Source organism: Macadamia integrifolia, chromosome 5 (genome assembly GCF_013358625.1).
Source record: "Macadamia integrifolia cultivar HAES 741 chromosome 5, SCU_Mint_v3, whole genome shotgun sequence".
NCBI lineage: Eukaryota > Viridiplantae > Streptophyta > Magnoliopsida > Proteales > Proteaceae > Macadamia > Macadamia integrifolia.
In genome coordinates, this window is record NC_056561.1 from 40,448,850 (window position 1) to 40,461,198 (window position 12,349).

The window sequence follows — 12,349 nt, forward strand, 5'->3', positions numbered from 1 at the left end:
ACATACCATGGCACCATATTTGCTTGAATCATGATCACTACCGCTAGTGAATCTGTTTCAATCCATAGGGAGTCTTAGGTCAGATAACGTGCCATTTTAATGCCTTCAATAAGCACCTAGAACTCAGCATAGTAATTGGTATGGATCCCAAGAAAAATATTAAAAGTGCCCATGGATCTTCCTGTGCTATCTCGAAAAATACCTCCTGCCCTTGAGCGCCTTGGATTCCCCATTGAACAACCATCAATGTTTAACTTCATCCACTCCCTGCAAGGCTTACACCAGTGCACTTCTAGGATTCTTCCATCACATGGTGCCGAAGTTTTCAGTCCCAATCTCTGACTGATTAATAAGTTTGTCTGGCTTTTAACACGAACCTCATAATTACTACTAGATTCCCTTATCTCAGCTTTAATTCGTTCAAGAAGATGACCCTTGGATAGCACTACCCCTTCATAACGCCTTTCCTTTCCACTTACTTAACAACATGTAACCATTAACATTGATGAGACACCCACTAGAGGAAAAAGCTGAGTGACAACCGCGGAAAAAGGGGTTTTTCCTTGCCCTAGCCCAATGCAGCATTATACATGCTCACTTCTTGACACTCATGGGAAGATAGAACTTCCTGCTATCTGGGCAGTAGGAAATTTCCTTATACCATAATTGCAGGCACTAAAATGGAATCCCACTCCGATTAATAGTTGTATTTTAGAAATACTAAAACCTTTGGGGTTTTTACAAACTTCATAGGGGAAGGGGATTATTCCATTTTAGTCATGCGATTACAAACAACAGGAAATTTCATCCTCCCCGCTGCACGAAAATATTTTCCCTCATCAGGACCACGAGATACAGAACTATGTGAGCATTAACTCTTGATGGGTGATATACACCAACAACAGAAAGAGGTAGGTGTATTAGTTGAGACCCAATCCTCTCCTGGACCATGACCTCACCCCCACACCCCTTGGATGGGGTGAGAGAAATATTCATGAGTTGGTAGCCTTAGGCAATTGTCAAGGTTATTAAGAAACCTAGCTACCACCAAGAGGATTCTACCTTTAATCTTGGGTCGATAACAAAATTTACATGGCCATGGCAAGACTTTGCCTCTCTTTTTTCTTAAATGTCAATTTTTGAACCATTTTGCACTCAGGACGAATTCGATACACTACTATTAACTCGGACAGTTATTGAAATTGAATGCCAACAATGCCAATAATTATGGATTGATACTGATACCTTGAACTGTGGTCTGAACAGCCTATCTTTCATTTTTGTTCACACGAAAATTTGAATTTTTTTTTTTTCTCCAATGTGAATTAGCCAAATAGATCAGAAATGGGGTAGACACAGTGAAAACGAAGGCATATATGGAAGACCCAGCTTTTGAAGAAGTCACCTAGAATTTTGGCTGGGTCCGCGTTTTCATTATAATTTCAGGATTTTTGTCACACTTACACATCCATGTAATAGAAGTTGATCTATTAATCTCTTGACACCTACTCTTCAAGAAGAAATTGCATGCCAGTGTCCAAGGTATTGAATCCACCCATAGAAAAATAAAAATAGGGCTTGTAATTCATTCACAGATCATAATGGTTCATTTGGACCAAGTCACTTTTTAAGTATCGGTTTGGCTGATACCAAACGATACAGATAAGGTTTGGTTCATTTTTTTTTTTCCATTTATTTTACACAATGGATAGAATAACTAATGGTCCTAGGCCCTCCAGGGATTTTAAAGAAGGAATCGTACTGTCTATGGGAAAGTTCTCTAGACAACATGGATTTAGTAATCTGTATCGGCCAAGCCCGAAATCGATCCACATTGGATAGATTTGCCTTTATTTTTTGTTTTTAACCTTTTTTTTTTACCCTTGGTATGTATTGTAAGTCTATAAAAGATTGATGGGAATAAATATTGATCTCTATCAATGCTGATACAGATTTTGCTGTCTGATACTGATTACTAAAACCATAATAGATATGCAGTCCATTTCTAATAATTGCACCAAAGGAATATAGGATTTGGCACCTCTACAACGCAGGGTGTCTAGGACACCCTCTCGTACAGCCCTATGTCAACATGTGGCACATGGGTGATTGAGTGGTCAGGTGGAATGAAGCCACAGGGAAGTTGATAGACATGCAGAACACCAAAAAGATTGTAGAGAAGCCAAATCTCACTGGGATTCCCTTGGTGCAGCCCTGTGTCGACATGTGAGAGTAGCCCAAGGTGTGTCTAGTGCGAGTTGAACATAGGACATCTACGTTTACAGTTTGTACCAAGTTCGTTGCTCACCAACTGCGCTACCGTCTTGATTCATATATGGGAGTTACTATATACGTTACTAATGAGAACAGAGATTAGTATTTGGAAATTAGGGATTCAGAGGTCTAGCAAGAGAGATAAAGATGGGTATGTGTATCTCGCCACGAAAGTAGTGAGTTCTGTTTCACAGGACAGGCCTAACTCGGTATCATCTCATTTCTATCAGACAAGGAGTTCAGTTCCTTTCAAATCTCAATTCATGTCAACCTCATCCAAGTCATCCATCCATGATCGAGAGAGGTTGATTGATAGAAAGAGAGAGAGATACCTCGCCGGGCAACCTCTGCTACCACAAGAGGTAGATACCCCAGTAAACCCTAGTTATCTTAACCTGAACCCACTATGCATGAATTCGTGGTAGCAGAGGTCGTTGATATCCTTGGCCAGACTTTGAGGCGCAATTTTTGTATGATTGGATAATATTTGGAAATACCTGATGTGTAAAAATCAGACACTTGGATGAGCTGCAAGGTGTGCCAAGAGTTCAAACTAGCATCCGATCCAAAACCGATCCCACTCAGTAATTTTTGGCCTATCTTGGCAGGTGATGACGTGTTAATATATGACAGCTGTTTTTTTTTAGTACTAGCCAATGATGCTGGAATGACCAAGAGAATGGTCGTCGATTCCTCTCCCTCTTAGATCATGGTAAAATATTTTGTTTCGTATTTCTACTTTTGGGCTAGGAATGAACTTAATCCTCACGTTATCACGTCAAAATCTGATACCCAAATTGCCCGTAATTAATCCTTGGAATTTAAAAATTGATAAATAAATCAAACCAATTTGAACCGGATAAAGACAAATCCTCCGACCAATTTGTTAGCTGGCTTCCACAGATTTGCAATGCTTTTCAAAGAAAACGGATCAGTTGTTCGTACGATCACTTGATCATACGAATGATCGTCCAACACTTGTCATTTTTGTTCTCAAATATAGCCCTCGTTATTTTTGTAATGACAGAAAATAGGATAGGTATTGTACGCTGACTCGTACAAGGAGCGGATCCAATCTCCTTTCCAAATCCGTAAAGTCAATGTGACTTACCGACATGTGAAGAAGGTAAAATAAAGAAAGGGCAAAAGATTATCACGCTGCCCTTGTCCCTTTTTTTTTTTTTCTCTCTCTATTTTGAAAATTTAGGCTGCACATGATGATAATTTTTAGAACATACCTCTTGATGTGGCATGTTAGGATAGGATATTTATAATGGCATATCTGGATTTTGTAATCCTTAAGCAATGAATGTCACAAAGTAGATTGCTCGCAGAAATCAACACAATCAAGGATATCACCCTTTTTTATTTGCAAGAAGAAAAAAATAAAAAACCAAGAAGGATCAAAATTGTAATGCTTTTGGCTGTCATCATGAAAAAAAAAAAAAACATATATATATATATATGTTGCATCTCCTTAGCCTCTAGTTTACCGAAATTACATGTGGGTCTAAGGATTTGATCAATTTACGGCTCCCCTCCCCTATAGTTTGAAAGATTATTACACTTAAATCCAATCCGTTAATTTGAATTTGAAAATGTTAGCCGGTGAAGCCACCATTTTTATACCAAAAATGCCCTCATAATAAAGTAAAAAGACTAAAACACCCTTCACTTAAAATGTGGAAAAGAGGGAAATCCTCTTTCACTTTCTTCTTCAAGTCAAGTTGCAACCCTAATGTCGTTCAAATCGCCAATGTTTTCGAGGACGATGCGTATCTTGACATCGTTATGGAGCTCTGCGATTCTTCCGACCTCTTCTATCGTGTCTCCAAGCGCACATTCTCTGATGTCAAAGCTGCTACTATTATGTTACCTTTGATGGAGGCGATCACTCATTGCCACGCAGAGGGGCGTTGCTCACCGTGACATTAAGCCAAATAACATACTCTTTGACAGTCGAAACCAACTAAAGCTGGCTGATTTTGGATCTGCTGAGATCTTTCACGACGGGCTACCATGTTGCTCCTGAGGTGCTTTTTGGAAGGGATTACACTGAGAAGGTAGACGTTTGGAGTGCGGGAGTTGTTTTGTACATAACGTTGTCCGGAATCCCTCCTTTATATGGGGATTCTACAGAAGATGCTTTCAAAGGACGTCTCCAAGAGATTCTCGGCAGAGCAAGTACTCGGTCAGTGTGAAACCCACCTCCTCCAACAGTTATATGTTAGGGAAGTGATTTGAGTGTTTTGGGTATAGGAGACTATAAAAGGGTGTAATGATCATCTTATATTAAGACTTTCCTATTAAAAGGGTAATACGATCTTTTACTGTATAAAATTAGCAGCATGTTCACACGTCAATGATAGAGGAGGGGAACATAAATCGTTCAAACCCTAGGACCCACATGTAATTCCGGCAAACTAAAGAAAAAAGAGGTGTAGTTTTTCCAAAAAAATATACTAATTTTAATAAAAAAAATTATTCCATTTCTTTGGGTGTCAACCTAAATTATAGTTATGCTGCAATCATGTGACAACCAAAATTTTTCTCATGCATAAAGACTACGACAATTTGATAGCATTCGCACCCTTGAGCTTCACAAATTAGATTTTTTGTATGATTTTATCCTCGATATCGATACGATGCTCAATTCTGAATCAGTCAGTTATCAGTATTGGTCTTTGTTAAGTTTATCTCGAATTCTTGATCCGTTTTGACGATTGACTCGCTCCAACATATTTGGTGGCGACTCGAATAGGAAGTTTTCTAATATCTGTGATGGAAGCAGAGGGGTTGGAGCGATAGGCCCAAGCCCGGAGCCCATCAATGATCTTATATGGGGTGCAGGGCCCCCCACGGTATGGTTCGACCGGATCGACTATGACCCGATGGGTCGACCCGTTACTTGGAGTTTATAATATACTGTTGTCTTGTTGAGAAAATCATTATATTTTGGGGGTTTATCGAGATAGGGTTTCATGATGAGTTTTCTCTCCGCTGTTTTGGTGTAATTTCTCTTCTGCATAGTGAAACATTTTCTTCTTCGCCCGATGATGTAACACACCACCCTGGTATGCACCTCATTAAATCTCTGTATCATGTGAATCTTTTGTTTATTTATTTTCGTATTTCTTATTGTTTGATCTAACGGTCTTAATTCATACCAATAAAATACCTATTCAATACCCTTACGTAAATCCATGTTCTCAACAGTCTGAAGGGGACTTGGCTAAGTTGTGAACTCTCACCCCTATAATCCAAATTGGCATCAGGTCCAATGTTTATTGTTCCGGTCACGTGACCTTACATAAGTGCGCTGACGTTCATAAACATATGTATTTGTAGGGCCCAACTAATTTGCTTTGCTGGCACTGTCGGGGTTTAACTTGGCCCGGGTCTGACTTTGCCTTTCTCTCCACAACCAATTTTTATTGGGTTTGGGTGATTTTTAAGATTGCAACAACTGATTGCTGTAATTTTTTTTTCTTTCTTTTTTTTTTTTTTTTTACTTTTAACAGTAGAGAACACTATCCGGTCTGCACTCCAATGCATGGTTTCAAGTATTGGTATCGTATCGTATTGATATCAGTTGAGATCGATATTGATACTTGACTAATCTGGATTGAGTATCCCATCGTTTCAAGGATAAAATAGTAAATGCCTTTTTTTTCTTTTGAAAAACAAAGGTAAAAGTGACCGATACACTATCCAGATTGGTATTGACAGATACCAATGTTGATACCTAAATCCATGCTCCAATGCCCAGGTTCAACAAAGGATTGATGAAATGACGATCCACACCCCCCCCCCACCCACCCCTTTTCTTCCAAACTATTAGATGCAAGGGCACATGTTCCCATTGGGTCCAAATTGACAGAGGGGCCATATAATCAGGTACCCTTTTTTTAAATAGTACTTTTTTATTTTTTACTATTAAAAATACCACTCCCTTTCCTTATATTGTAAATATTTTATCTTTTGATATTAAATCTAATATATTAAGGCTGATGTCATTTCTTAACTAGGTTATCCAACGAAAAGGGTATGATTGATAGAAGCAGAGAGTGGTATTTTTAAAAGTACGTAGAGAAAAATTGTATTAAGGCAAACTACAAGGGATGGGACTGTATTTTTTTCTTTATTTATATAATATATATATATATATATATAGAGAGAGAGAGAGAGAGAGAGAGAGAGAGAGAGAGATCTTAAAGAAATAAGATGGGTTAAAGGATTTGAAGCGTTGACACATAAAAAGGGAAAGAAAAATCCATCTGAAATACAGATATATTTATGTACTACGTGTTTATATTTTATTTTCTAAACGGGTCATCGTGACAAGTTTTTCTGGATAGAATACCTTGGATAACTTATCTCCTATTGATGTGCTCATATTGTGTATATAAAGAATGGGAGAAATTTAGGTATGACATCAGATTTTCTGGAGCTAGCGATTCAATCAGTGGGAGGACTAGGATAGGAGAGCCAAAAGAGATTTCTCCAAAGGGAGGAGAAGAGAGATTAGACATAAATTTGGATATACCGGCCGGAAGCATACCTAGACTTTTTTCATAAAGATAAAATGAAATTTATCATCTCAATTGAGAAAAAGATGGGGATTGGGTAAAGAAATATATAAATAGACATAGAATATACTATACTACTTATAATTTATGGATAATATCCTTTTACCCACGATGAAGCGTTGGTCCACAAATCTACCATCTTTACTCAAGTTACTCTAAAATGCCCTTCATTGTCTCCCTTCTGCCCATTCAAGTGCAATGACGGCCATCACTCCACCACTTTTGCTAAAGGTCATCACTCCACTATGGCTTAAGGAAAACTCAGTCAATAATTTATTCTCGCAATCATAAAAACTCTAAATGATGACCATCATTGGGGTCAAGTCAAAGCCGTTGAAGGGGTTTGGCTAAGAAGGAAGACGAATTGATTAATTTCCACTGAAGTGTGTGGTTACTCTGTGCGGGTTGTTTTGTTAGGATAATTTTTCTTACTTTGTAGCCTATACATATCAGATATTCACCAAGAGTTGAATATTAATTTCATCTCCTTACTCTGATACATACAATGTTTTTACTATTTCACTTAAAACCTTGAATTGTTAGGGAAAGATAGCATCAATGTATAAATGACCATATTTACTATTATTTCACCTAAAATCTCAAACCAAAAAGGTCACGATGAACTTGAATACTCTGAGAAACCAAAAAGAAAAGGAAAGGATTGTTGGCAATTTGTTTGTAAAAAATATAATAATTTTTTCAGACACAGAAAAAAAAATTGGAAGACCCACTTGATTAGTTGATCATGAATGTGGCACACCTTCTCATAGTGTTAGTGGGAGGATGGAGAGTGGTAGATAGGGTGGACAGATGACCATATGGGCCGGTGATCCAGACTTGTTGATCTTAGGGTACATGAACAATATAAGCTATTTATATAATAAAATTTATCATTTTTTATGTCGAAAGTGAAGTTTTTTGGAATTAAAATTTGTAGGAAATAAATATACCATCTCTATTATCAGAGTGCTTCAGGGATGTTCAAGTACATTCACTTACGTAAAGATTCACCGCTCTCATATTATCATAAACATAATAATATTACTACTAAATATTACTTATTTATTATTGAAATATCAACTGGTAATCATTACATCACACTTCGAATTTGGCTCACACAAGTAATTCAAGTACTGACTCGACATGAGGTACGTAATAAAAAGGAGAAAAACAAGAGAAATAGTTCAAACTTATTGTTAAGTTTGTCTCGAATTCTTGACCCGTTTTGAAGATTGACCCGATTCGACATATTTTGGTGGCGACCCGAATGGAAAATTTTCTGAGATCTGTGATGGAAGCAGAGGGTCGAACCACGATTTGGAGTATATATATATATATATATATATAATGTACTGTTGCTTGTTGATAAAGTCATTGTATTCTAGGGTTTTCACGCAGCTAGGGTTTCAGGGTGAGTTTTTCCTCGCCGCTGCTAGGGTGTAAATCTTTCTTCTGTATAGTGAATCATCTTCTTCTTCGCCCGAAGACGTAGCACACCACCCTGGTGTGTGAACCTCGTTAAATCTCTGTCGTTCGAATCTATTGTCTCTTTATTCATGTTTCTTGATGTTTGAGCTATCACTTATTCAAACTACTATTAGGGAAGAACTGTCCACCGTTGTCGCATATAGTCATTGTCTGAAGGGAACTAATCATTACAACAACGGTACATGATGGACTTCTCCATAGTGCAGTGACAAATCTCACCGGTCATCTCCTCCGGAATCTTGCCGACTGTGACAGGCAGAATGAGACGATTGCAGTGAAGCTTGGTGTCCTGATTTTTCACGTAATGAATGACCATCTCCATAAAATCCTTCAGCCCAGGGGGTACAAACCCCTCATCGTACTGTTTGAAGCACTCCAAGATTATGTCCCCCTCGGCTTTGACCATGATCTTGGATCCCTTACTGATCAGGGCCCACCCTTTGTCGCTGCCATCGTAGGTAAGCATGGTCTTGATCCCCTTCATTATGTCATCCCCCTCGAAGGTGTTCATGGGAATCACCTGCATCCTGGAGTTCCAAATGCTTTCCAACCTGACCCAAAATTTGGAAACAAGCTCTGGCCAGCAATTGCTTAGGTTGTTATGCTTGATAAAGGTGAAGTTTTGCTTCATTCGCTTCGTTTGGTTTCTCGCCCCCATGTACACCATCTCGAATTGGATATTAGCTTTCTTTGTCACCCTTTGTGCCATCTTCGTGAAATCCTCGATCCACTTGGAGTCTTCTCCTCCATACAGGCAAATGAATCGTTCTTCCTTTATCTGTTTAGTCAAAGATTAATATAATAAGGCCTATAAGTACTGTAACAGAGTGGATTAATTAGTTAGTTAGTTATGACTTATGATGGTGTTTTTACCCATTGGAGGATGTTATTGCCTTCTTCAATGGTGTGAAGCAAGAGTTGAAGTCCCCAAGTGGCTTTACTCCAGAGCTCAGTGAAAGGGAGATCAATCCCTCCCCGGACCCTTATATTGGGGAAGGCATTCTGGCTGATAAGCCTGCCCTGTGGGTCCAATACCACCAGGATGGGCTTGTTGATGAAGTTCCACTTATTCTCAAAGTACTCAATAACGCCAAGGTTGATGGGGTGGTCATGGTGCACCAAGTACCAAGGCATCTTCTTCAAGCTCAGCATGGTCTCAAAATCTTCCTTTTTGGATTGTGATGTCTTCCCTACTGGGAAACACACCAATTCGTACTTAGACACTTGCTTTGTGTTCTTGTGCATCTCAACCAGAATCCCGATCTCTTCTTGGTAGAAGTCCAACTCCCTCAATACCAGTAGTGACACATTTTTATTCTTCAGCACTTCAACGCCAACCTATTTATTGTGAGAAGCAAGCATAGTTAGAGAGATAAGTAAGTCTTTAATTATAATTGATATTGATTAATTAAAACTCAAACCATGCATGCATGCAGCGTGGGAGATGGAGAGAGAGAGAGAGAGAGAGAACCCGTTGCTGGGGTGTGGAGACTTGGAAAAGCGGCTTTAGACCACCTTCGGCGCAAAGCAATAAGTTGACAATCTTTATATTGTCAGTGTGGATCATGTTGAAACATAGGTCAATCTTTTGAACGTACTCAAATCTCTTATTCCTTTCTGCAGTAGTACCACCACGGTATCAACGTAAGTAAATTTAAAAAATTAAAAAAATTAATTTGAATAGGAATTTGGATCCATCGTTTGTACATGTAACATCCAACACATATCTCTTTTGTTTTCAAATAAATCTCTCTTCAACCTTGTAATGATAAGAAATGAATTAGGTGTTAGACGTTCACATGTACCACAGTAGATTCAAACTTGCGGAACAGAGTTTTTCTTTTCCTCTCATTAATTATTCACTCACCAATGTATTCATCGTAACCATCAAGTTCAGCTTTAATTTCGCGATCAATGGATTTGACATTTTCCCTTAATTTTTTGAGTTCCTTGTCCTCACTTTCCGATGGCGTATACCTAAAATGTTTTTTTTTCAAAAAAAAAAAAAAATGATTAGAGCAAAAGAAGGGAATGGACAATATATAAAGACGAGAGAGGAACATATGAGATATTACTCTTGACCAAAGGCAAGGAAGCCAAAGATGTGGGGCATGCAGGCGACGACACTCCTGATGGTCCAGTAAACAGCAGTTTGGACAATCGATTGGTCAAGGGAGGAAGCAGGTGGCAGCAGAGTGCGAGCTTTGATTAAATTGACGGTGACCTTAACCATGGCCTCCATAATGCTCCTCAGCTTCTCTAGGGACTTCCATTTATCCACCCCCACTACCCCAAGGAAGTGGAAGAAGCCACCGTAGGTGACCGCAAAGGCTGCTAGGATCAGAATTAGCTTCGCATCCCACGAGTATTTCGACAACAATTTGATCAGTGCCGACATCGTATTCTCATCCCCTTCTCCTTCTCCTTCTCCAGTGCATCGGCACGATATCTGCCATTAATTAATTCGGAATGAAAATTAATAATATATAATGTTAAGTTTGTCTCGAATTATTGATCCGTTTTGATGATTGACTCACTTCGATATATTTTGGTGGTGACTCAAGTGAGAAGTTTTCTGAGATCTGTGATGGAAGAAGATGCCCCAGCAGTATGGTTCGATTGGATCGATTGCAACCCGATGGGACGACCCGCGGCTTGAAGTACATAATGTATTATTGTCTTGTTGAGAAAAACATTGTATTTGGGGGGGTTTTGAGCTTGAGTTTCGGGGCGAGTTTTCTCGCCACTGCTTGGATGTAATATCTCTTCTATATAGTGAAAAATCTTCTTCTTCATCCGAGGACATAGCACACCGCCTTGATGTGTGAACCTCATTAAATCTTTGTGTTGTGCAGATCTATTGTCTACTTATTTTTATATTTTCCTGTGTTTACTCTAACATATAAATATATAAATAAATAAATAACTCTATCCGTTTAGTATATAAAATGATCCAACACAGTTGGGTGTAAAAAGCTTCAGCTACTTGCGCCTCAGTTAGGTATGAAATATTTTCGTACCCACCTGTATTTTGGCGTTCCTATGCCAGACCGCCAAAATTCCCCCTCCCCCTCATATGTCAGTGGCTGTCAAGTTAACTAACCTTGAAGCAGATGTTGTGGATGTCTTGAGCCAATCCTTCGAAAGTATCGGCTGAAGAGATCTTATTTTTCAAGCTTTCCATAGCATGGCGGACCTACGCATGCATGCATGCAAATTATTATAAAACTACTAAGTACGTACATAAAGTAGTACATTACTAATAATAGTTGTCCCTGTAAATTACTTACAGGTTGGCCAGTGGGGCTGATATTGGTGGCAATAGTGGTGGTGGTGGAGAGGTTGAGGATGTCCTGGATGAGTTCGAGAAGAGGCTGCACATCGACCACCAGGGAGGCGTGAGCGTGGGTGGTCTCCAGCGGCGTCAGCATCTTCTCATCATCAGTGTCGGTGAAGATACGGTGTTCATCTCTCATCAGCTTCATAAACTGCTCCATCTAACCTTTTCTCGCTCTCTCACTCTCTCTCGATGTATCCAACTGATAGTGTCGGTGGTCGATACTTGGATTCCAAATGTGTGCAACTAACCCCTCTTTTTATAGCGGTTACTCTTACTATTAAAGGACATTTTTTTCTACCCTCCGTACGTCTCGTGCGTCACGTGGGGTGGGGTGGGTTGGGGTGGGTTGGGGTGGGGTCAGGGAGGGACGAACGAGCCACGTGAAGGACAACTACTCTTCACGTAAGATTGGTAAGAAGACACGTGTAGGATCTTTTACTCATATTCTCAATTATTCTTTTTTAGTGAGAAAATGAACATTTTGCGGTCGTGTGGCCTGCACCACATATGAACCAATGCGGGCAAACACATAGGTATTAACAAGAGTGTTTTTTTACGTTTCACAAGGGTGATGGGAAGCGTTATTTCATCGTCCTCACCCTCTAAACCTAATTTAAGGGATATTCCCTCACATAAGTAGGGATTGATCTGGACTAGC

The 12,349-nt window shown here is 39.2% G+C and overlaps 1 protein-coding gene across 1 annotated transcript; it reads right to left on the minus strand.

Annotated features, from left to right (window-relative positions):
• Positions 1 to 8,435: 8,435 nt before the first annotated feature.
• Positions 8,436 to 10,777, minus strand: LOC122077819 (protein SIEVE ELEMENT OCCLUSION A-like). Its single transcript, XM_042643714.1, has 5 exons — positions 10,427 to 10,777; positions 10,219 to 10,328; positions 9,823 to 9,968; positions 9,225 to 9,689; positions 8,436 to 9,129 (listed from the first exon to the last, which is right to left on the minus strand). The coding sequence occupies exons 1-5, from the start codon at positions 10,747 to 10,749 to the stop codon at positions 8,512 to 8,514; spliced, it is 1,662 nt and encodes a 553-aa protein (XP_042499648.1). The 5' UTR covers positions 10,750 to 10,777; the 3' UTR covers positions 8,436 to 8,511.
• Positions 10,778 to 12,349: the final 1,572 nt, after the last annotated feature.